Below are 26,732 nucleotides of genomic sequence, written 5' to 3'. Positions count from 1 at the left end.
TTCACCGTAGTCATTCAAAACTTTATTTGTAATATTGTAATCAGCAAAATCAGCGTTTTAATTACAGGCATGTATCATTGTTTGCAAATCATACTTATAAAACTCAATAACACGCTAAACAGGAAGTCCTCTGTGGGCTTCACAGCAGCCACCTCATTTGCATGTTCACACACCGTCTAAAAATAGCTTGCAGCGCTGCAGCACGCTGTCGTCACACACAGCCTCGTTTCACACTCAACTCTCTATTATATTTTACAAAGACGTCTTATATTTACAATCACTCTCAGGCCTGAAAGTTTTAGCGCCTACACAATTTTGACAAATTTAAGTTAACGGGTCCAACCGAAGAAAGTCCAACTTTTTTGTAATCAATTAACCAGTATCAGACTCTAACTGTATCTGGCCTAATCTCTAAAATCCCTAACTCAATTTAAAGTGTCCAAAAAAGCGCAGATACCGTTCAACACGGTAAGGAGACTCTAACTCCTAGTTATTCTGGAGTGCCCCAAGCTCCACAGTGACCAACTGACTATCCCTCAAAGAGGACAAGGCCTAGGCGTCCCTGGCCTTGGCAAGCGTTACCTCTGAGCACTGCGCCTCCTAGTGGACTCTAACCACCGTTCTAACAAAATTTATAATACTTTTAAACAACAGACAACACCCAAAAACAAGAGTATGACTGAGGCAGATGCAACGTTATGGACAATGGAGACTCTAACTCGCAACATGGCCAACACAGATGCAATCCTTAGACCAATGGAGACTCTAACTCACAAAATGACCAATTCCCTATCAAACTACCTGAGACTCTAACTCAGTATTATTTTCCTTTACCTTGGGACTCTAACCCAGTATTATTACCTTTACCTGAGACTCTAACTCAGTATTTTTACCTTTACCTGAGACTCTAACTCAGTATTTTTACCTTTAAGCTTATTTCAAGTTTCAAAACTCATGAGATTTTTCATCAAAATCAAAACAGGCCTTCACCAGTAATTTCAGTGAGTAGACTTTTAATTTATACAGTCCAATTTGGCACAGTTTGGATTTACATTCAACAGGTTGTGCCTCACCTTTAAATGTGCCGGCTTGCCCACTCACGTCAGACCACTGGCTCGTGCCTGCCCGTTCAACCACCTCGGACCGTCCAAACCTCCAAAACTTCCATCCCAATACCACAGGACGAGCCCCCAAAACTGTTACGGATTCAAATATTGGGAATGGATACAAGAGGAAAACCAAAATAACAACACTGGTCCGGCCGGGTCAAGTCAAACGATGATTTAATGAACACACGCGTGGGAGATGGACACCATACACAGACAGCATCAGATCTCAAAATGGTGGAGCCTTGATCAAACTCTTATAGCCTCTAGTGGCCCCCACCTAATCATCAAAGCCTAAACATTCTTTCTCACACAGCGCCTAAGCTACGACCTTGGCTCCCTGTTTATCTGCTCCTGATGAAATGGGGCAGTATGCTCTGTTCTCTTCTAATCAGACAAATGAGACGATGACTTTCTGTGAACAGTATTTTCTTATAACTCAGCAGTATAATGCATCATAAAACAATATCATTCATTCACAATAAATCAACAGTCTAATGTAATGCAAATCAGTTTACCAAATGTAATAGTTATCACCTTCTTCTAGTTCAGGAGCATAATGCAAACTGAAACTACATAATAATTCACAATCTTTAATTAGGGGTCTAACATGGCATAAAATAATATCATAATCCGACAACTTCATTATGTTCCAGCTGCTCTACAGACGCTGTGACCTCGAACTTAAGCAGGTCGTAAAGTATGTGCAACTCAATAACTTCATAATTACACCCTGTGGTATTTAGGCAGCAGAACAACTAAGAATAATAACTACAAATAATGTTTTTAGGTTTCTGTTGTACTGCAAGGTTCTGTACAGGAGAACCAAACCAAGAGCAAATATTACGTCTCATTTACACCTGAGCACGAAGAGCCATCAAAATTTAGCAAATTTAATAATCTTTGTTTAGATGGTCTGGTCTGGTCCTTTATTTATACACTTCAGTGAGCGTTTGTTCCATACATTAAAATGTGGAGGTGTACGTGTGTGTGTGTGTGTGTGTCAGAGTGTGACCCCATAAACGACTTCCCTAAACCTGCTGGTCTGGAGGTCCAGCAGTTCATCTAAACAAAAGGCACTTAGACTAAGACAGATATAACTACATTAATCCTACCGTAAAACAATAAGACAAGGTACAACCTTTCCCATGCTCCTAGGATGTGTGGGTGAACGCCAGAACACGTGTTGTTACAGAATGTTACAGACCTCCCAGGATGAGACATTCTTTTAATATGCCACCAAATATATACTTCTAAACACAAATGATTACATGCAGTATTCTACCATATGCAAACGTATATCATTAACCCTTTAAGACCTACCATAGAACCAAGTCAGCCAGAGCTTATATTATATTTTTACATGCTGTGGAGCCATTTTTGGGAGCATTTCAAGTTGCTATACATCAATACAACCATTACAGTCTAAATTTTAATAATATGTCTGCATTAAGTGCATAGTAATTATATAAATTGCAAAAAAGTGCAATAAACTACAAAAAAATTGAAAATCGTTTTTGTTTTTCAACATATATGTCTAGTTAGAGAAATTTAAGAGGCTTATCCCTCAAAACTGTAAATACAAAACAGTTGCACAAAATAGTTTCCCACCACAGGAAATTTATTTTGAGTGTCTTCATAGTTTTATTTTTGAAATACACCAATTTTTATATACTGCAGGAAAAACGAAAATAAATATTATAGTGCAAATTTGCAAAAAAGCAGCATCTGCATCAAAATAAACTATTTCCAGCAGTGCAATATGAGTCCTAAGCATCCCAGAAACGACACAGAAAGTCATGAAGTCAAAGATAACTTTTAAAAACACCAGTATAGGCTCATGAGGCTATATGGTAAAAAACTACATTTCCACAAAATGATGTCACTTTCGGTTTCAGGCAGGTCATGGCGGACATGCGATAGTTCGCGCTGATGGACATAGGAAGTGTTATGAACAGCTGATCGGATCGGCAAAGCGTGTTTCTGGAATATTATGTTTTTGTTGCTGCAAGTGCTTTTTATGCAGTTTTTGCAAAGCTGTATGTGGAAGGAAACTGTGACCGAAGACAAGCTGATGGCATAAGATGTAAGTACAACTCCTCCGGTTTCATATGCAAAAAAAATTATTGCGCTACCTTACGTGGTTGCAGAGCTACCGGGATTTAAAAATAGTTATGCAAAACAGAGCGTGCCCGCTCCGACCGGTTTTAAAGGGTTAAAAGATTATACGGACTACTAAATACAATTTTCCATTGACGACATGTCAGAGTTTCAAAGGTTAAACATGAGTTTCCAAAATGTTTTGCTGGAGAACAATGAACTATTTGACTGACTTTCAATTATTTACAGACGAGCAAAACCAGGACAGAGAAAAAAGGACAAAACTGACAGAAAAAAAGATCCCATGTAAATCTGTATTATATAGAAGTTCAGCCCAGCAACCAGTTCAGTTCAACACAAGTTTAAATGATTCTATCTTAACTCTGTGGAGCCTGATCTCAAGCTTTTTGAGTCTGACACAAAAACCAGAGGATCTTTCTGTCTCTTCAGATTCACTGTGATCCAGTGATGGGAGTGATGTCAGCCCTGAGTGATCACGCTGATGTTTGCACAGAGCAGACAATGAGGTGAATGTTTGGGCACATTGGTAACAGTGAAACAGTTTATTAGTAATGTGGGATCGTTTGTGTTCGGAGTATGAACTGAGATTCCTGAAGCTCTTGTCACACTGGTCACAGCTGTAGTTTCCTTCCATGTGTGTACATTCATGATAGTTACGATTACCTGAACGTGAGTAGCTTTTGTCACAGTGTCTGCACTTGTATGGTTTCTCTCCTGTGTGCACTCGTTTGTGTGTTTTAAGCTCACATGCAGTGGTGAAGGATGACCCACAGTGATCACACAGGTGCTTTTTAACCCCACTGTGAATCAGTTCATGTCGTTTTAAGTGATATGATGTGGTGAAGCTTCTCCCACATTCTTTGCAGTATTTCAGTTTGTCTCCAGTGTGTCTACGTTGATGTGTTTTAAGAGCAGCTTGCCAACTGAAAGTTTTTCCGCAGAGGTCACAACGAAAGTCTTTCCCACCACCACAGTGATGACAGGGTTGAGAACTGGATCCATCTGTGTTGCTCTGCTTCTAAACAAAGACACAAAGACAGTGTAAGTCAGTCCTTCAACACTTTTATCCTGAACGTCGCCTGAAATAAAGAGCATCTCTGCAGACGTCCAATTACATTTTACTGTTTCAGCTAACACACTCAGTTTACTGGACTGCAATAACTACAATACTACCACCATAATACTACAGTAATACTAAAATCATAACTGACATGAAAATCTGAATAATCACTCAGAGCTGCTTTTCCATGCAGTAGAATTGCTAACATGCTAACACAGTTTAATGAGCAGAGTTGTTCCAAACAGTCAGGCTAAAATGACAAGATAACAATATAAATACATACCTCACAGTAACTGCACTTGTAGAGTCTCTTTCTGGTGTGGATCTGTTGGTGTAGTCTCAGGGAATGTGGAGATTTAAAAGTCTTCTCACACAGGTCACATTTATAAGGTCTCTCCTCAGTGTGGGTAAACATGTGTTGTTTTAACTGTGTGTCTGTTATAAACTCTTTGCCACACTGACCACAGCAGTACATATCATGTCTGGTGTGAATGCGTAGGTGTATATTTCGGTTCCCTCTCAGGCTGAAAGTTTTTCCACAAATGTCACAGCTGTATGCCTTAATTCCAGAGTGGCTAACTAGATGACTCTGTAAGTGGCTACTGCGAGTAAAAGCTCTGCCACACTGATCACAGCTGTACACTTTAACTTCACTGTGGATGAGTTGGTGTTGTTTTAGGGATTCCTTCCTGGAAAAAGGCTTTCCACACAAGTCACAGCTGAACGGCCTCTCTCCACTGTGGATGAGTTGGTGTTGTTTTAGGGAACCCTTCCTGGAAAAAGACTTTCCACACAAGTCACAGCTGAACGGCCTCTCTGCAGTGTGGATGACCTGATGACGTTTTAGTGAAGCCTTCTCAGTAAACTCCTTCCCACACTCGTCACAGCTGTACACTTTAACTCCACTGTGGATGAGTTGGTGTTGTTTTAGGTAACCCTTCAAGGAAAAAGACTTTCCACACAAGTCACAGCTGAACGGCCTCTCTCCACTGTGGATGAGTTGGTGTTGTTTTAGGTAACCCTTCCTGGTAAAAGACTTTCCACACAAGTCACAGCTGAACGGCCTCTCTCCACTGTGGATGAGATGGTGTTGTTTTAGGTGACCCTTCAAGGAAAAAGACTTTCCACACAAGTCACAGCTGAACGGTCTCTCTCCAGTGTGGATGACCTGATGCTGTTTTAGTGAACCCTTCACAGTAAAACCCTTCCCACACTCATCACAGCTGTATGTTTTCTCTCTCCTTCTTCTGTGAGGTTTGTCGGCCTCCTGAGAGCGCTGACTTCTCGCTCCATGTTGGTCCTGCAGTGACAGAGATACAAACAGAGCCAGTGAGTGAAATGCAGTCGTGGAACAAAGTGAACCTTCAAACTCCCTCCATTAACACTAGTTTTAAACCTGAAGGTGGAGTGTGGCACCAAACACCTCAAACACTAAAATCATGCCCATCCCTCCTGATTGTGTACACACACACACACACACACACACTTTTGTATTATTTTATAATTTATATTATTTTGTTGTTTCCTATTACATATTTCTATAATTTGTATAGATTTATAAATATAATTCATAATTATTAAGTGATATTAAATCCTATGTTTGTTTATTTGTTTATTCAAAAGGAACCCCATTAGCTTCACATAAAATATTATACAATAAAATGGATTCAAGATATCCACATAATTTGGCTCTTACATCCACAGTGAGGTTTCACAATTAAAATATAAGCAATCAATAATAATAATAATAATAATATCAATAGCATTCAGGCACATTACACAAATTTCAAAAACAAACCATCTCTTACAATATTTACAACAACTAAAAGCTCTGTAAATCGGCTTTTAAGTGTTCATTGAAGTTTTGAATAGTTGCTAATTCTCTAATTTTATAAGGCAATTTATTCCACTTAAAAGTTGCTCTAAATATAACAGTTTTACAAAAAGTTACTTTTAACTCGAGCATTTACTAAATTGCAGTTTGTTGAAAATTGTGTAATATGATTATGTATTTCATCGGGATACTGCAGCTGAGCAGAAATAAATGTGGTGTGTTTAACAGAATTGCTTTCTTTATAACTACAAGTAAGCTATAGAATATTTTAGCCTGTACAGGAAGCCAAGAAAGTTGATAATGCATTTTTCCATATTAGTATAGTATGAACATCTTAACACTAATCTGGACGCCTTATTCTGGACTAACTGAAGTCTGTTAAGATCTGTCTTATTAGCTGCTGACCAAGTGATTGAACAATACTCCAGATAAGACATTACTAGTGCATTAATGACATCTTTCATAATTGAAGAAGTGATACAGAAAGAGCATTTCATAGCCATAGCTATACCTTGTCCCATTTTCCTAATAACAGAGTTGATGTGGTGAGACCATGAAAGGTGGTGATTTATGGTAACTACTTATGAGCACCTGCAATCGTTCTGGTGCTGTGACATAAAAACAAAACGCTGACCCCTGACTCTGGCACACAGTTTTGCCTCTTTTGCTCATTTTAATGTGTGATTAGTGTACAATCAGGTTGCCTTTCATGTAGGGCTGGGCCATATCATACAGTTGATATAAAATATCGTGATAGAATACCGGTAAAACGCTAGGGGTTAGATACAATACATGTATCGATATTGAAGCGTTAGATACATTGCTTTCGGTTCTGTGCGCATATTTATCGATCAATACAATATATTTAATTTATTTTATAAACTTTTCTTCTGACAATGCTGTCTGTGTTGAGAGCTCACTGAATCTGCGTTCGACTTATCCGCCTAGGCTGCACTGTCGAGCGCAGATCCACTGAGCGCAGAGCAAGCTAGCGAGACAGAGGCTAAGCTCGTTGCAACATGGCAACTGCCTCAACGCTCCCTGAAATTGAACCTCCCCCACCCAAAATAAAAACAACAAGCACGCATGCTACAAAGTTTACCCGAGTCATTTAGACAGCCGTTTAAATGACTCGGGTATATTACTGCCTCTGTTCGGTGGTGTCGAGCCAAACGGACTTTAACGTGTGTTTGAACGAGCTGACGGTTCACTCGTTAAGCTGAAAGAAAGATGCTTTAATCACAGGAGTCACACGTGTCCACTGTACCATCTGGGAACTCGTCTTGTTTAGCACTCGTAATAACACAAACACTAAATCCTCCTTCTCTGGTGCTGTTTTGTAGCAGTGTATACACCTGAGACACCTGTCTGTCTGTCCTGCACTCTCTCTCTGTTTCTTTCTCTCTGATTGTGGAATAAAAGTGTGAACATGTATTTATAAGTTACACTTGTGTTTGAATCCTGCAGCTTATCACACATTTGATTTCCATGTGTGACAACTGCAAATGTCCAGAGTGAGGACAGACTGAGGGACCCACTGCTGCACATCATCTGTGAGGCTTTGCACCCCTGATGATCCACCAGGACAAACTCAGCAGTGTGTGAGGAAGAGGAGAAGGAAGAGCCAGCAGCAGCTGACAGATGGAGAGAATAGACAGACTGTTCCCTGTTTGTGAAGGACTGCTAGAAAAGTTTAGAATAACTAATTGTCTGTCCTGAATCAGTCTTATTAGGTAATGTTCAAATAATTGTATCATTCCAGTGTTTTCAGTGTGGGAGAAAGTACTCAGGGCCTTCAAGTTACACACCATGAAAGGCAGCAACAAGTTTAATATTCAGAAACCTAAAGTATGTATCAGCAGCAGAATGGAGCTAAAAATAAATGTTTCAGTTCTATGAAGCTTTGAGTATTTTGGATTAGTAGCACTGCTGTGTTTGTTGCATCATATTGCTGTAATTGTTTATATGCTTTATATATTCTGAGGTAAGTTGATCTATATTGTTACATCATATTTTATAAGGATGTTATGTGTTTGTAGACTTTCTGCCCAGTTTGACCCATTTAGCAAAAGTCAGCCTGTTTAAGGCTCTGATATCTATTCTGTATGACTTAAAGCAGTTATGACATGGTCTGATTTTCTCACCCAATAAAGGAATATTTAATATATCAGTCTACTCTTCATTCTATCAGAAACAGTTTTCACAGCTCGTATAATTTGCTTTTTACACATATATGTAAGCATTGAGCCAAATTTAGTAATGCCAACAAATTAAACAAACAATATTTGTCTCTTATGTATGATACATCTATATACACTGTCAAAGAAACTTGTATTTGAATAAAGATTTAAGGTGATAGGACATATAAATAACTGCAACTTGAATCTTTACTGAAGCTCAGTATTTGACACAGAGTTCAAACTCACTGCTGTAATGACTAATAATGATTAATATAATAACTATAATATTGGCCATATTATATTTACATTACCAAAGTGAGATGACTTTAGTCTCATGAACAACATTAGCTAATTGTTATTTACTAACTAATCTTAAATGACTGTTCAGTACAGAAATGAAGCTCAACAATCATGTTTTACAGTCCTGTGGTTTCAGCCTCAGATACTTATTAAATCACACAGAGCTCATGTAGAAACAAATGAACAAAATATGTTCTCCTTCATTTCTGTCAAACAAAGCTGTATGAAACGTTTCCAGCTGTTAGTATCATGGTTGCTAGGCAACCTGGGCAGCGCGATGGAGGCTAGACGTCCCATTTCACAAGCCTACAAGCCTCGCACTTCCGGCCTTAGCGGTCTTTGAGTATGCGGCCCTTGAGGACCGTTGAGGCTGCAGACCCTGAATTGGGATACAGCCATGATGATCTCCAGCCTTGTGCTCGTCAACATTCTCACCTGAGTTAAGAAGACGATTACTGAAATGGTCTCAGCAGGTCCTTTGATGACAGCAATGAAATGCAGTGGGAAGGGTTTTTTGGGATTAAGTTCATTTTCATGGCAAAGAAGGACGATGCAATTCATCTGATCACTCTTCATAACATTCTGGAGTGTATGCAAAATGCTATTATAAAAACTTAGGCAGCAACTTTCCCAATATTTATGCAATTCACAAAACTTTTGGCCACGACTGTATAACCTCTTTTTAAGTTTTGTGGATATTATACATTGTTATGCTCAGGATATGTCAGCCAATTTCCACTGGAAATGCCTTTTGGTTAAACTGTCAGCAAGCAATTTGCATTTGCACTTTTAACTTTTTATATAACTTTAATGCACATAAAAAAACAGCTGCTTGTTTAAGTGAAAATACATTGATGGGTTTTTTAATAAAGTTGTGGAGTTGTAAAGTATTTTGTCTGGTGTCACTTATATCGTCAGTTATATCGTTATCGCAAATTTTCAAATGTATATCGTGATAAATATTTTTGGTCATATCGCCCTGCTCTGTCTGTCACCTTCTGTGTTGAGCTCATCGTTTTCTCTGTAGTGGCTGAGCTGAGTCCAAGTAGCTGAAAATGTTCCTCTGCTGCTCCGTCAGACTCTTCTCCTCCTGCTGATCAGCTGGGACACAAAACAGATCTTTGTTAGGCTCCACACTGCACTGAAGAGTCAAAGTGTCTCACATGTTCATCTGACAAGTGAAAGAACACATTTGCTTCCTGAGGTGGGCAACTTATTGGAAACAAACACAAAAGGTTTGAGCACCGATACCTGGCATTGCTGGCATTGCATCTTTCAATGCCAGCAATTGCTACTGCCATTATCCAATCACACATCTGCTTACCTGTATCTTTTGCTCGTTTCTCCTCCTTTTCTTTTCTATTTTTTCTAAACTGAGCACCTGATGGCTTTGAACTTTTCTTGTCCATCTTCCATTGGTTTTAATTTTGCACTCCAGTATGAACACAAATTCCCCAACCCGAGGATCACCACAACTTAACCTAACAGACCTACACCTTAGTTCACAGATTCACTTTGTCTAAGGTTTATTTCTGGGATTTCGCACAACCCAGTATTCAGATCGTGAATACATAATGGGCTTGGGTTTACAACATTATGAATGAAATGTGCTCTATTTGGAAGCAGCATGTCCCCCTCCCCTTTCCAGGGGTTGTGTGTGAGACTTTAAATCATCAAACTGTAAATTATAAATTATAAATTGTTATTGATCCCTTTACTCCTGGTCCTAAAGTGTATATTTATTTTCTTACCCTTCTTATATTTATTGTTTGTTTACTTGCACTGCTGCAACTGGAGCCTCGTCGTCTCCTCTCTCTATATAGTGGACTGTATGTAGCGGAGATGACAATAAAGTTTACTTTGACTTCAGCAGCAAGCACGCGCACCGAGGGCTCTCGCGCTCACTTTTGGCTTATAGAATTTCGAAAAAACATCGGTGCAAATTATAAGTCTGTATCATAATATCTGTTTGTTGTTATGTTTTTATTTTGTTTTATTTTGCGAGTTGATTATTAGATGCCGCTCCAGCCAGCCAGAGACTCCCCCGCCGCCCCGCCCTCTCCTCCCTGCGCCGCAAGCAGCAGGCGCACCTCGCAAACGGAGGGCGCCCTTACTCCCAGCAAATGGGAGAAAACCGATCGGTGCCTACGACATTCCCAATATGTGCTGGCATGATGTCGGGGCAGCATGAATACGAGCAATTTTTTATTTTATTTTATTTTTTCTTGCCAATGCCCGTGAACCACTGCTACAGAACAATGGAGATTTCCCTTATATGGTAACAACCTCAACTTACGTGACGCCGAGAATTGTACAATACTGATGCTTGAGAGCGCGCGTGTGATGCAAGTATGTGTAGAGTGTTGAGCGCGTGATCAGTGTTAATAAAAACAACTCACGAAACTATTGAAACATGAAGCTGCTGTTTCCTGTTTTGCTGCACTCTGGAGAGCCTCGCCTTTAACGGTCTTCTCTCACAGAGAGCAACAGAAAACTTCATTCAGAAAACTTCGAAAAACTCAAGATTGACTGAACTCAGTTCAAAGTTACCTTGACACTTACCTTTAGATGTGAGAGGTGGTGATGGTCCGCTTGAAGCTGACGCTCCGGTGCGTGTGTCAAAAAGATCAACACGCTACTTCAGAAGCACCGTGTCGAGGCTTGATTCGTTTGGCCAGAGTCACATGATTAGTGACGTCTGAAGTTTCTGTACTTTTTTTTAAATTGAACTTTATTGAACACACAATGAGTATACAACATACAAACAGATGAAGTTTACGAAAGAACAGAACATGAACATACAAAATCAGGAGTAAAAAAATTATGATATGAGTAAGCGCAAAGATCAACATATAAATATTGTTCTGAGAGCCTTTTTGTTGGTTGAGTCTGATATTGATTGTATGTACAATTCCATATCCTTATAAAAAGGCAGAAATATGGTGTTTTATTAATAAACTTACATTTATGGATAAAAAATTTAGCTAAAAGTATTAACAAATTTATTATAAAAAAACATTTATCATTCTTCCTGGGGAACTTAAAGAAACAGAATAAAACATTTTCCCATTATTAAGAAAACTCCCTTAAAATATGGACAATAACAAAACTGCTAAATTCCTTCCAGAATCTCTGTGTAGAGGAACAGTACCAAAAAAGATGTGCCACAGTTTCTGGATGATCCCCACAGAAAGTTCAATTAGTATTTATGTCTCTTTTAAATGTTACCATATAGTGACTGGCAGGGTAACATTTATGAAGAATTTTATATGAGATTTCCTTCACCTTGTTTGCAATTAGATATTTATGGGATCATCCAGACTGTCTTCCAGGTGATATCTGGAACATGTCGGTTCCAGTAAGATATTATATATATGGGAGAGACATGATATCTTCTTGGAATAAACTACGTATTCTCTTATTGCTGTTACCAAGTTCCTGTGAAAAGCAGATTTTTCCCACTGCTGACTCAGCTGGATCAGGGAGAGTGACTGAGGCAGATATTGAACTGTCAGTGTTTTTATATAACATTAAAGTACCTGAGGGTATGGCACCAAGGCACCATTGAGAATTCCCGAACACTTACGGGAAAATTATAAAGTGTAAGGGATTCATTGTAAGTAAGTAGTGCTCCCTCTTTATTAACCATTAACCACCCCATTTTGGACCCAAGTTTCCAGGAAAAGTGATAATAAAAGAAATAAAATATCTCTGTTGTTCCAGATGAGGTATTTGTGTAGTGAGAAGTTGTGTTTATAAATGAGGGTCCACGCTAAGAGGACCTGCTGCAGATATATATATATATATATATATATATATATATACAAAAAAAAACCCAACACCCAGCACACCCCTGCGGGCGGTTTATCCTTCAAGCTCGGGTCCTCTACTAGAGGCCTGGGAACTTGAGGGTCCTGTGCAGTATCTTAGCTGTTCCCAGGACTGCGCTCTTCTGGACAGAGATCTCCGATGTTATTCCCGGGTTCTGCTGGAGCCACTCGCCTAGCTTGGGAGTCACCGCACCTAGTGCTCCGATTACCACGGGGACCACCGATACCTTCACCCTCCACATCCTCTCGAGCTCTTCTCTGAGCCCTTGGTATTTCTCCAGCTTCTCGTGTTCCTTCTTCCTGATATTGCTGTCATTCGGAACCGCTACATCGATCACTACGGCCGTCTTCTTCTGTTTGTCTATTACCACTATGTCCGGTTGGTTAGCCACCACCATTTTGTCCGTCTGTATCTGGAAGTCCCACAGGATCTTAGCTCGGTCATTCTCCACCACCCTTGGGGGCATTTCCCATTTTGACCTTGGGACTTCCAGGTTATACTCGGCACAGATGTTCCTGTACACTATGCCGGCCACTTGGTTATGGCGTTCCATGTATGCCCTGCCTGCTAGCATCTTGCACCCTGCTGTTATGTGCTGGATTGTCTCTGGGGCATCTTTACACAGCCTGCACCTGGGGTCTTGCCTGGTGTGATAGACCCCAGCCTCTATGGATCTTGTACTCAGAGCTTGTTCTTGTGCTGCCATGATTAGTGCCTCTGTGCTATCTTTCAGTCCAGCTTTGTCCAGCCACTGGTAGGATTTCTGGATATCAGCCACCTCCTCTATCTGCCGGTGGTACATACCGTGCAGGGGCCTGTCCTTCCATGATGGTTCCTCGTCTCCCTCCTCTTTCTTGGGTTTCTGCTGCCTGAGGTATTCACTGAGCACGCTGTCAGTTGGGGCCATCTTCGTGATGTATTCTTGGATGTTTGTTGTCTCATCCTGGACTGTGGTGCTGACACTCACCAGTCCCCGACCCCCTTCCTTCCGCCTAGCGTACAGCCTCAGGGTGCTGGACTTGGGGTGAAACCCTCCATGCATGGTAAGGAGCTTTCTTGTCTTTATGTCAGTGGCTTCTATCTCCTCCTTTGGCCAGCCTATTACCCCAGCAGGGTACCTGATCACGGGCAGGGCATACGTGTTGATGGCCCGGATCTCGTTCTTACCATTCAACTGACTCCTCAGGACTTGCCTGACCCTCTGCAGGTACTTGGTGGTTGCAGCTTTCCTAGCGGCCTCTTCATGGTTCCCATTCGCCTGCGGGATCCCCAGGTACTTGTAACTGTCCTCTATGTCTGCAATGTTGCCTTCTGGTAGTTCAATCCCCTCAGTTCTGACTACCTTCCCTCTCTTTGTTACCATCCGACTACACTTCTCCAGCCCGAACGACATTCCAATGTCATTGCTGTATAGCCTGGTAGTGTGGATCAGTGAATCGATGTCTCGTTCACTCTTGGCATACAACTTGATGTCATCCATGTACAGGAGGTGGCTGACAACTGCTCCGTTCCGTAGTCGGTATCCGTAGCCAGTCTTGTTAATGATCTCACTGAGGGGGTTCAGGCCTATGCAGAACAGCAGTGGGGACAGAGCATCTCCCTGGTAGATCCCGCACTTGATGGTGACTTGTGCTATGGGCTTGGAGTTGGCCTCTAGTGTTGTACGCCACATCCCCATTGAGTTCCTGATGAAGGCTCTTAGGGTCCCATTGATCTTGTACAATTCTAGGCATTCCAGTATCCAGCTGTGGGGCATTGAGTCATAGGCCTTCTTGTAATCAATCCAGGCAGTGCACAGGTTGGTTAGTCTGGTCTTGCAGTCTCGGCTGACTGTTCTGTCTACCAGTAGCTGGTGTTTTGCGCCTCTGGTATTCTTGCCAATTCCTTTCTGTGTCCCGCTCATGTATTGACCCATGTGCCTGTTCATCTTAGCCGATATGATGCCTGACAGGAGCTTCCATGTAGTACTGAGGCAGGTTATGGTCGGTAGTTGGAGGGGACTGGTCCCTTCTTGGGGTCCTTGGGGATCAGGACCGTCCGACCTTCGGTTAGCCATTCCGGGTGTCTCTCATCAACTAGCAGCTGGTTCATTTGTGCTGCCAGACGCTCGTGGAGTGCAGTCAGCTTCTTCAGCCAGTAGGCGTGAACCATGTCGGGACCTGGTGCTGTCCAATTCTTCATACTGGAGACCCTTTCTTGGATATCTGCCACTGTGATGGTTACTGGACCCTGTTCAGGGAGGTCGCTATGGTCTGCCCTCAGATCCACTAGCCACTGAGCATTGCCGTTATGGGTTGCGTCCTTCTCCCATATGCTCTTCCAGTATTGCTCCGTCTCCAGCCTTGGTGGTGCTGTTCTCTTATTATTGTTCCCTTGCCACTGAGAGTACACCTTTGCTGGTTCTGTGGAGAACAGCTGGTTTATTCTCCTGCCTTCTATCTCTCTGGTGTACCTCCTCAAGCGGCTGGCCAAGGCTGTGAGTCTTTGCTTGGCAGTTTCCAAGGCCTGGACAGCTATGGACAGCTTGCTGTATTTCTTATGCACCTTCTTTGTCGTACCTTTCTGCAACTCCGTTAGTTGGCTCACCTCCCTCCATGCTACTTTGATCTTGCCCTCTAGCCTCTCCATGGAGGGTACTGCCCCTTGTGGCTGTTCAACTTGTAGCCAAGCATCTCACTGATCACTGCTGCCGTATAGTAGATCAGCTTGTTAGTGTCGGTAATCGTGGCTGTAGGTATCGTCCGTAGTGCTGCATTAACATCATCTAGCAGACCTTCTGAGGGTACTTCACGTAATCTTGGTAACCGGCTACGGGGGGTCCAGGTTTCAAGCTTGGCCATGATCCTATCTTTCAGGTCAGTTCCTCTTGCACTCAATGATCCTTCTCCTGTCACACTTGGGGCTATGTACCCAATCTCGGGTGGGGGTGATGATATCTCCCCCCTGACCTGGCGTCCTGACTCCTCCTTGCCGTAGCATTTATGTTGTACCTCGTCAATCTCTAGCTGTGAGAGCAGTCCCTTCTTTCGAATGTTGGAACACTGAGCTACTAGTTGTTTCGCCGTCATTGTGAATGTTGGGTATCGAAGAATCCATAGGTCCGTCATCCTATTCATGTAGCCCCTTCCGCCGGGGTTACTTGCGTAGTAGCATTCCAACAACGCCCTGTTTTCGTCTCTTGCCCACCGATGCCTTCTTGCTCCAGTAGCCCACTTCTCGTCAGGGTGCCCTGGTTCCTCAACACCTGACGCAGTGTTGGCAAGAGCATCGGTGGGCAAAACTTACGCGGTTCAAACTTACTGAGTTCCCGAGCTACTTTTTTACTATGTGAATAAACTATTCGAACTAGAAAAGATTTAAAGACACATCTTAATTGGAAAAAAGGCGAAAAATTGGGAATGAAATTTATGTGACTGTTCATCTAAAAGCCAGCAGAGAGTGAAAATCCAAGAGCTGCTGCAATCCTCTGCATTAATGATCTCTCTCAGAAGTCTTGACACATGCTTATAACTTAAACCACAAAAAACTCAGTTACAGCTGTTAAGATTTATGGTATAAACCAGACTTTCACAGTCTGCATCTTTACAGGGTTTTTTCTGCTTTTGTTCACTCCTAGTGTGATTAAAAAACAACAAACACAGAGCCCACTAACTATTAGCCGCTCCCCCCCCCCCCCCCCCCCCCTAAACAGTCAGTTGACTGAGAGAAATGCAATCCATTATTGTGAACGCTGAAGGAGATGTGCTCCATAGTCAAACTTATATTTCCTTAACTTACATCCTATGTTCTGTTAAATTCCGACATCCCTTCATGGTTTGATGGAAAATTGGTTAAACCATTGCTCAACTTATGTCTGAATGACGGCAGATAATTCTGATGAAACTGACCCCGTAAGCACTTTGCAGCTGAGTCGAGGGCTCGTGGAAATAAAGTCAGGAGGTGTTGTAACGTCGGGTTGCGTTAAGTGGTTGAGAGGAGGCGGCAAAACACTTAGCCAAAAGAATACACACTCGCACTGGCATTGGGAATTCCACAGCGTGTTCTTTAATATACCTTCTCTTCATCAACCATATAAGCCCGGTTGAACGGCTGCAGCTTAACAAGCATAGAGCGCAGTGTTCGTACAACCCATAACGTTGCAAACAAAGGTGTCTGGAGAGGTAAAACATAAAATCCGTCCCTCCTCATGCACTAGCGTGCAAGCACATGTCCACACAATCACAGAGAGAGTCAGTGGCGCATACGGATGACAACATTAACCCTTGACTTGGGTTGTCTTAAAGAGACACCACACCATTGTGACTGTTACAGTGTCCGGCGTGAGTGCGAGTGCGGTCTGTCCATTTGGGACGTCTAACAGACACACTAGTGCAACTCAGAGTGTGAGCAGCAACTCCTGTATACTAAACATAAGAAAAGTAATTTGTAGTGCTTGACCTTTTTTTAAACCGAGATTCCAGGGATCATGCTTATATGGTTTTCTTTTATTCAAAAACAGGTTAGTTTAGCGATCGTGTAACTGTGTCCTTGACCTTTTTACCAGCTTGAGAAGTTGTTTCCCTGGTGCAAATATTTGGGATGGTTCCAATGCTGAGTCTCCAAATGCAAACAAAAGGATATTTTCCACGTTATTTCTTAAATGTGTATAAATGGGATGGGATGATGTTCGGTAAAAGTAATAAGCAATAAATGTAAATCTGCTTTTTTAACTTTGCAGACTCATTTACCCACTCCAGTGACAGCGATAAAAAAAAAGATCATGGCTTTAAAGAGATTGCATTACATTTTGTTTTTTGCTACATTAACAACTTTTCCAACTCTGATTCTCTGCAGGACCAACACAGACATCAGTTTAGACTGAAATCCAGTTCCGATGGCATACGCAACATGTTCAAGCTGGCACGGAGGCATCTTTCTTTCAGCTTAACGAGTGAACCGTCAACTCGTTCAAACACACGTTAAAGTCTGTTTGGCTCGACACCACCGAACAGAGGCAGCAATATAACATCACTAACATTAACAGTGCAGCAAATCCTGCTTGTGCCGTGATATTCAGGACTGCAAACCGAGCAGCAACACTGACTTTCAGCTTGTTGTGTTTGTGGATATATGACCGACTTTAATTATCCATAAAATCATCACATTCTCTGTAAGATTAAGGTCGACTATTGAACAGAGAATATTTTAAAGTAAAGGCTTTAAAACCAAGTTAGTACAAACATCACTAATGTCACATAACTTTGCCGACATGTGGCCAACAGTAATGTTTTAATGTTCTTCATTATTAAACCTTTGCACATAAATAAGTGACATAATATTCAGTAAGGCAAGGCAAGTTTATTTATATAGCACAATTCAACAACAAGGTCATTCAAAGTGCTTTAAAGAGACATTAAAAAACAAAAACAAATAAAAAGCATGATTTATTAAATTGATTAAAAAGAATTTAAGCTTAAAAGTGTGGATTTGGTGCTTTATTCAAATGCAGCTGAGAACAGGTGAGTCTTCAACCTGGATTTAAATAAACTGAGTGTTTCACATGATCTGAGGCTTTCTTGGAGTTTGTTCCAGATATATGGAGCATAAAAGCTGAATGCAGCTTCTCCGTGTCTGGTTCTGACTCTGGGAACTGATTAAAAAAAACGGATCCAGGTGACCTGAGGGATCTGGAAGGTTCATACTGGGTGAGGAGGTCACTGATGTATTTTGGTCCTAAACCATTCAGAACTTTATAGACCAGCATCAGAACTTCAAAGTCTATCTGACGGACAGGCAGCCAGAGTGAAGACCTCAGAGCTGGACTGGTGTGGTCCACTTTTTTGGTCTTAGTGAGGACTCGAGCAGCAGAGTTCTGAATGAGCTGTAGTTGTCTGACTGATTTTTTAGGTAGACCTGTAAAGATGTATTTCCTGGTCCTGTTGAGACATCATATCAGTACTTACTTTTAAACGTTTCCTCTTTGGCCGCTCCACTTCCACCGTTTTTTTTGGCAAAATTATCCACACCCACGCTATGATCTTGAATCAATTTTTTCAAACACAAACACTATTTTAAAGCTTCTAAAGAGTAAAATATTAATGATAATTATAATAACAGTAATAAAAACAAAAGCTCTCAGATCCATCAAACCAACTAGCAGAGAAAACAATAAGAGAAGAGAAAACTTTAACCTTGTAGACTTCATTATGTTCCAGCTGCTCTACAGACGCTGTGACCTCGAACTTAAGCAGGTCGTAAAGTATGTGCAACTCAATAACTTCATAATTACACCCTGTGGTATTTAGGCAGCAGAACAACTAAGAATAACAACTACAAATAATGTTTTTAGGTTTCTGTTGTACTGCAGGGTTCTGTACAGGAGAACCAAACCAAGAGCAAATATTACGTCTCATTTACACCTGAGCACGAAGAGCCATCAAAATTTAGCAAATTGAATCATCTTTGTTTAGATGCAAGAAGAATCATATAGAAATGAAAAAGTATTAATATAAATCCAGAGCAAAGATATCCTCTAAATCAGCGTAGCACATGTGCAGCTGCTGGGATTCACTTAAGCATTCGGCTCGTTGCTGTTGCAGATTTTTCTCTCGCTGTTCTGGCTCACAGCGCTTCAAGCACAAAAATAAATATCCCCAAAGGTGTGAAAGGGAGCTAATTAGTAAGAGTATTGTTACTCTCTGCAGGAGTAGTCCAGCAGTAGAAATCAGTCCAATAACAAGGTGTGTAACATCTAGCAGGGTGACAGAAAAACCCAGGGTAACTTCTAAGGACCTCAACGTCTCTCTCACATTGTGTTTTTTCAACATGTTTCCATTTGTCACTTCAGTCTTTACTCTGAAATACAGGAAGAGAAATCATGGCTGAAACAATTTCTCATGAAACCAGGGGTGTGGTCCAACAGTCAGTTTTGGTGAGGAAGGTTCCTAACTGAGAGAAGTGACCCAGAAGTATCTGTGTAGCAGCTACAATGAATCAAGATCATGACCTTTATTAACTGATCAAAGTCTATTATTTCATCTTCTGTATTATTCAGTTTGCATTGGTTCAGCCCAGCAACCAATTCAGTTCAACACAAGTTTAAATTATTAGATCTGAACTCTGTGGAGCCTGATTTCAAGCTTTTTGAGTCTGACACTGCAACCAGAGGATCTTTCTGTGTCTTCAGATGCACTGTGATCCAGTGATGGGAGTGATTTCAGCCCTGAGTGATCACGCTGATGTTTGCACAGAGCAGGCAATGAGGTGAATGTTTTGGCACATTGGTAACAGTGAAACAGTTTATTAGTAACGTGGGATCGTTTGTGTTCGGAGTATGATCTGAGATTCCTGAAGCTCTTGTCACACTGGTCACAGCTGTAGTTTCCTTCCATGTGTGCACGTTCATGATAGTTACGACTACTTGATTGTGAGAAGCTTTTGTCACAGTGTCTGCACTTGTATGGTTTCTCTCCCGTGTGGACTCGTTTGTGTTTTTTAAGGTTACTTGCAGTGCTGAAGGATGACCCACACTGATCACAGAGGTGCTTTTTAACCCCACTGTGAAACAGTTCATGTTGTTTTAAGTGATATGATGTGGTGAAGCTTCTCCCACATTCTTTGCAGTATTTCAGTTTGTCTCCAGTGTGTCTACGTTGATGTGTTTTTAGGTTATTTTGATGACTGAAAGTTTTTCCACAGACGTCGCAACGAAAGTCTTTCCCACCACCACAGTGATGACAGGGTTGAGAACTGGATCCATCTGTGTCACTCTGCTTCTAAACAAAGACACAAAGACAGTGTAAGTCAGTCCTTCAACATTTTTATCCTGAATGTCGCCTGAAATAAAGAGCATCTCTGCAGACGTCCAATTACATTTTACTGTTTCAGTTAACACACTCAGTTTACTGGGCTGCAATGACTACAATACTTCCACCATAATACTACAGTAATACTAAAATCATAACTGACATGAAAATCTGAATAATCACTCAGAGCTGCTTTTCCATGAAGTAGAATTGCTAACATGCTAACACAGTTTAATGAGCAGAGTTGTTCCAAACAGTCAGGCTAAAATGACAAGATAACAATATAAATACATACCTCACAGTAACTGCACTTGTAGAGTCTCTTTCTGGTGTGGATCTGTTGGTGTCCACTCAGGCTCAGGTAATGTGGAGCTTTAAAAGTCTTCTCACACAGGTCACATTTATAAGGTCTCTCCTCAGTGTGGGTAAACATGTGTCGTTGTAACTGTGCGTCTGTTATAAACTCTTTGCCACACTGTTCACAGCAGTACACATCATGTCTGGTGTGAATGCGTAAGTGTATATTTCGGTACCCTTTCTGGCTGAAAGTTTTTCCACAGATGTCACAGCTGTATGCCTTAATTCCAGAATGGGTAACTAGATGCTTCTGTAAGCTCCTACTGCGATTAAAAGCTCTGCCACACTGATCACAGCTGTACGCTTTAACTCCACTGTGGATGAGTTGGTGCTGTTTTAGGGAATCCTTCCAGGAAAAAGACTTTCCACACAAGTCACAGCTGAACGGTCTCTCTCCAGTGTGGATGAACTCATGACTTTTTAGTTTAGCCTTCTCAGTAAACTCCTTCCCACACTCGTCACAGCTGTATGCTTTAACTCCACTGTGGATGAGTTCGTGCTGTTTTAGGGAACCCTTCCTGGAAAAAGACTTTCCACACAAGTCACAGCTGAACGGTCTCTCTCCAGTGTGGATTAACTGATGACGTTTTAGTTCAGCCTTCAGAGCAAAATCCTTCCCACAAATGTCACAGCTGTATGCCTTAATTCCAGAGTGGGTAACTAGATGACTCTGTAAGCTACCACTTTGAGTAAAAGCTCTGCCACACTGATCACAGCTGTACGCTTTAACTCCACTGTGGATGAGTTGGTGTTGTTTTAGGTGACCCTTTAAGGAAAAAGACTTTCCACACAAGTCACAGCTGAACGGTCTCTCTCCAGTGTGGATGACCTGATGAAGTTTTAGTGAATTCTTCCTAGTAAAATGCTTCCCACACTCGTCACAGGGGTGTTTTTTCTCTCCCTTTCTTCTGTGAGGTTTGTCGGCCTCCTGAGAGCGCTGACTTCTCGCTCCATGTTGGTCCTGCAGTGACAGAGATACAAACAGAGGCAGTGAGTGAAATGCAGTCGTGGAACAAACTGAACCTTCAAACTTCCTCCATTAACACTAGTTTTAAACCTGAAGGTGGAGTGTGGCACCAAACACCTTAAATGTCTCTTATCCCCACCTGCTGGTAGTTCCAACACATTACATCCAACCTGGTGTTAAAAATAATTCATGACTGTTTAAACACTAAAATCATGCCCATCCCTCCTGATTGTACACACACACACACTCTAAATTATTATTTTATCATTTATATTATAGTGTTGTTTCCTATTACATCTTTCTTTAATTTTTATAGATTTATACATAATTATTCAGTGATAATAAATCCTATGTTTGTTTATTCAAAAAGAACCCCTTTAGCTTCCACAACAGATGTTGCTCATCTTCCGTCAAATACAATCACATAAAATATTATACAATAAAGTGGATTCAATTTGGCTCTTACATCCACAGTGAGGTTTCACAATTGTTAAAATATAAGCAATCAATAATAATAATAATAATATCAATAACATTCAGGCACATTACACAAATTTCAAAAAGAAATAATCTCTTACAATATTTACAACAACTAAAAGCTCTGTAAATCGGCTTTTAAGTGGTCATTGAAGTTTTGAAGAGTTTGAATAATTCTCTAATTTTATAAGGCAATTTATTCCACTTAAAAGATGCTCTAAATATAACAGTTTTACAAAAAGTTACTTTGTTTTTAATTTGTGATAACAATATAACTGACGATATAATTGACACTAGACAAAATACTTTACAACTCCACAACTTTATTAAAAAACTCATCAATATATTTTCAGTTAAACAAACAGCTGTTTTTATGTGCATTAAAGTTATATAAAAATTTAACAGTGCAAATGCAAATTGCTTGCTGACAGTTAAACCAAAAGGATTTTCCAGAGGAAATTGGCCGACATTTGCTCCAAGGTCATATCGCCCTGCTCTGTCTGTCACCTTCTGTGTTGAGCTCATCGTTTTCTCTGTAGTGGCTGAGCTGAGTCCAAGTAGCTGAAAATGTTCCTCTGCTGCTCCGTCAGACTCTTCTCCTCCTGCTGATCAGCTGGGACACAAAACAGATCTTTGTTAGGCTCCACACTGCACTGAAGAGTCAAAGTGTCTCATATGTTCATCTGACAAGTAAAAGAACACATTTTTGTTTCCCGAGGTGGGCAACTTATTGGAAACAAACACAAAAGGTTTGAGCACTGATACCTGGCATTGCTGGCATTGAAAGATGCAATGCCAGCAATGAGGATTGTCAAGACTAAAACCAATCATTAAGCAAAGACAACAGGGATCATTTGTTTCTGTTTATTTAGCATTCACAACATTTGTAGTTGCTTTCTGTACAGGGGAAGTTCACGCACACTGTGTGGTACCGCCATCTGCAGAAGGTGCATTCAATCTCTGTAAGAAAAACTAGATTGTCTGAGACTGAAATGATATTAACAAAAGGAGAGGTGATTTGTAAAACTTCAAGTGTATGACAAGGTGAAAACAAATACACAATTGCATGTCATGTAGCTGAAGGTGTTTTTTCTTCTTCTTTTGGAAGACCAGAAAACACTGAAAGTTACAAATGTATTGTGCTTGAAACAAATTCAAAATAGGTGATAAAGCCAGCTGCACATGTGTGTCACAAGTAAATCTGGCTGTATAATAAACAGGAACAAGTGATCCCTGCTGTCTTTGCTTAATGATTGGTTTGAGTCTTGACAATCCACATTGCATCTTTCAGTGTTTGTGGGTAGATTTGAATGCACCAGTGTAAGTGCAGCCACTCAGCCTCTACTCAATGTGGTCATAGAAACAGGTGCAGATGTGTCACGAGTTAATCTAGTAGTAGGCTATGGCACTTGGCCACAGGTGGCAGTAGTGGACTGACCTCCATTTGAGACTGCTCCAGCTGCTCTGTGACAGTCAGTAGATCTGCTACAAATAGCAAATCATATGCAAGTTTTGGAAATTACATTAAAAATATTCCTAACTTAGCCATGGCAGCCATGTTGATGTATTACCTATATTGACTGAAAATGTTCATTTCCAGAGAAAAGACACAGGCAGACTGTGCTTACAGGATGTGATGTTACATGTTATTATGTGATGTTATTGGAATCATCATGAATAACGGGAGTGGTGATTTCTATAACTTTGTGTATATAATTTGGCATTTCTTACTGATGTAGGCCAAAAATAAATACATAATAAAATTTTATTTATTTTAAAGGTTTATTTGCAAGATACAAAAACAGACAAAATAGAAAGTTCCACATGTATTGTGGAACTTTACACACACAAACACACACGGAGGGAGGGAGGGAGGGAGGGAGGGAGGGAGGGAGGGAGAGAGAGAGAGAGAGAGAGAGAGAGAGAGAGAGAGAGAGAGAGAGAGAGAGAGAGAGAGAGAGAGAGAGAGAGAGAGAGAGAGAGAGAGAGAGAGAGAGAGAGAGAGAGAGAGAGAGAGAGAGAGAGAGAGAGAGAGAGAGAGAGAGAGAGAGAGAGAGAGAGAGAGAGAGAGAGAGAGAGAGAGAGAGAGAGAGAGAGAGAGAGAGAGAGAGAGAGAGAGAGAGAGAGAGAGAGAGAGAGAGAGAGAGAGAGAGAGAGAGAGAGAGAGAGAGAGAGAAAATATGCAAACAGCTACCAAACAGTCGTCATAATTCGTCATACAATGAGAACAGGACAAATCAACAATTAACAATGACTAATTAATATTAAAATCTGTAACATAATGTATTGTTTGGAGTTTAGTCTGATTGTTTCAGGATGACCTGCCATTATCCAATCACACATCTGCTTACCTGTATCTTTTGCTCGTTTCTCCTCCTTTTCTTTTCTATTTTTTCTAAACTGAGCACCTGATGGCTTTGAACTTTTCTTGTCCATCTTCCATTGGTTTTAATTTTGCACTCCAGTATGAACACAAAATTCCCCAACCCGAGGATCACCACAACTTAACCTAACAGACCTACACCTTAGTTCACAGATTCACTTTGTCTGAGGTTTATTTCTGGGATTTCGCACAACCCAGTATTCAGATCGTGAATACATAATGGGCTTGGATTTACAACATGATGAATGAAATGTGCTCTATTTGGAAGCAGCATGTCCCCCTCCCCTTTCCAGGGGTTGTGTGTGAGACTTTAAATCATCAAACTGTAAATGATAAATTTAAAATTGTTATTGATCCCTTTACCCCTGGTCCTAAAGTGTATATTTATTTTCTTACTCTTCTTATATTTATTGTTTGTTTACTTGCACTGCTGTAACTGGAGCCTCGTCGTCTCGTCTCTCTATATACTGGACTGTATGTAGCGGAGATGACAATAAAGTTTACTTTGACTTCAGCAGCGAGCAGGCGCACCGAGGGCTCTCGCGCTCACTTTTCGTGTATAGAATAAAAAAAAACATCGGTGCAAATTATAAGTCTGTATCATAATGTCTGGTGTGTTTTATTTTGCGAGTTGGTTATTAGATGCCGCTCCAGCCAGCCAGAGACTCCCCCGCCGCCCCGCCCTCTCCTCCCTGTGCCGCAAGCAGCAGGCGCACCTCGCAAACGGAGGGCGCCCTTACTCCCAGCAAATGGGAGAAAACCGATCGGTGCCTACGACATTCCCAATATGCGCTGGCATGATGTCGGGGCAGCACGAGTACGAGCAATTTTTTTTTCTTTTTCTTGCCAATGCCCGTGGTGCCCCACCACCCCACCACGATGCCGCCTCGGGCAACAGCCCGTGTAGCCCTATCAAAAACCGCTACTGTGTGTCACAAGTTAATCTGGCTGTAGGCTATGGTACTTGGCCAGAGGTGGCGCTGGTTGACTCGACTCCATTTGAGTAGTAAACTGCACTAGTTGTGAAGCAAAAACGCTGAAATCGGAGTAATAACACGTACGAGGGGAACGATGACAAAGACAAGATTCTCCCGATCGTTTACTCTTGCTGTCCTGTGAACACCATCTGCATGAGAATATCACCAGGTAAACCCGCGATATTTGTAAACATTTTGTTGTTCTAGAGGAACAAGACTGACGGAGTGTGTTTGAGGTAACCTCACAAATGTCACAGATGACATATTTGGTGTTTATTTGCTGTTTTGTCGGTAGCGGCCCCTGAAAAGCAAGTCTGCCACACATCTGTTCAACCAACTCCAGTTAACAGCCCACGTGTACACACACACACACACACACACACACACACACACACACACACATACAGAGAGCCCTTTTGAATGTTGGCAAGTATGTGTATGTGGTGTTAAATAGGCCTATACTACTGTGCTTTGATGTTGCTCGTAAGGGTGAAACTCATTGTGAAAAGTTTGAGAACCACTGCTACAGAACAATGGAGATTTCCCTTATATGGTAACAACCTCAACTCACGTGACGCCCAGAATTGTACAATACTGATGCTTGAGAGCGCGCGTGTGATGCAAGTATGTGTAGAGTGTTGAGCGCGTGATCAGTGGTGAGAAAAACAAATGACGAAACTTGACCTTTCTATACTCGTGTCTCACTTCCACTTCTAATCTATTCGTTTGCACACTTACACACACCCAGCTGCTGTTTCCTGTTTTGCTGCACTCTGGAGAGCCTCGCCTTTAACGGTCTTCTCTCACAGAGAGCAACAGAAAACTTCACTCAGAAAACTTCGAAAAACTCAAGATTGACTGAACTCAGTTCAAAGTTACCTTGACACTTACCTTTAGATGTGAGAGATAGTGATGGTCCGCTTGAAGCTGACGCTCCGGTGCGTGTGTCAAAAAGATCAACACGCTGCTTCAGAAGCACTGTGTCGAGGCTTGATTCGTTTGGCCAGAGTCACATGATTAGTGACGTCTGAAGTTTCTGTACTTTTTTTTTTTATTGAACTTTATTGAACACACAATAAGTATACAACATACAAACAGATGAAGTTTACGAAAGAACAGAACATGAACATACAAAATCAGGGGTAAAAAAATTATGATATGAGTAAGCGCAAAAATCAACATATAAATATTGTTCTGAGAGCCTTTTTGTTGGTTTAGTCTGATATTGATTGTATGTACAATTCCATATCCTTATAAAAAGGCAGAAATATGGTGTTTTATTAATAAACTTACATTTATGGATAAAAAATTTAGCTAAAAGTATTAACAAATTTATTATAAAAAAACATTTATCA

General features: G+C 41.1%; 1 protein-coding gene across 2 annotated transcripts; it reads right to left on the bottom strand.

Moving 5' to 3' along the window:
* Positions 1 to 26,394, bottom strand: LOC148101500 (uncharacterized). 2 transcript variants are annotated; one of them, XM_087846332.1, is made up of 5 exons: positions 26,269 to 26,394; positions 22,525 to 22,630; positions 20,512 to 21,534; positions 4,571 to 5,587; positions 1 to 4,245 (listed from the first exon to the last, which is right to left on the bottom strand). In XM_087846332.1, exons 2-5 carry the CDS (start codon positions 22,540 to 22,542, stop codon positions 3,553 to 3,555), a joined length of 2,751 nt encoding a protein of 916 aa, XP_087702458.1. In that variant the 5' UTR covers positions 22,543 to 22,630; positions 26,269 to 26,394; the 3' UTR covers positions 1 to 3,552. The 2 variants fall into 2 exon arrangements, with proteins under 2 accessions (XP_087702458.1, XP_087702457.1); XM_087846331.1 differs by lacking the exons at positions 20,512 to 21,534; positions 22,525 to 22,630; positions 26,269 to 26,394 and adding exons at positions 9,597 to 9,702; positions 11,164 to 11,227.
* Between the last annotated feature and the right edge of the window lie 338 nt (positions 26,395 to 26,732).

This window comes from Neolamprologus brichardi, chromosome 9 (assembly GCF_056152115.1).
Source record: "Neolamprologus brichardi isolate AB-2024 chromosome 9, ASM5615211v1, whole genome shotgun sequence".
Classification (NCBI taxonomy): domain Eukaryota; kingdom Metazoa; phylum Chordata; class Actinopteri; order Cichliformes; family Cichlidae; genus Neolamprologus; species Neolamprologus brichardi.
Note: the sequence above shows the minus strand (reverse complement) of the source record. Positions and strands in the feature narration are given on the sequence as shown.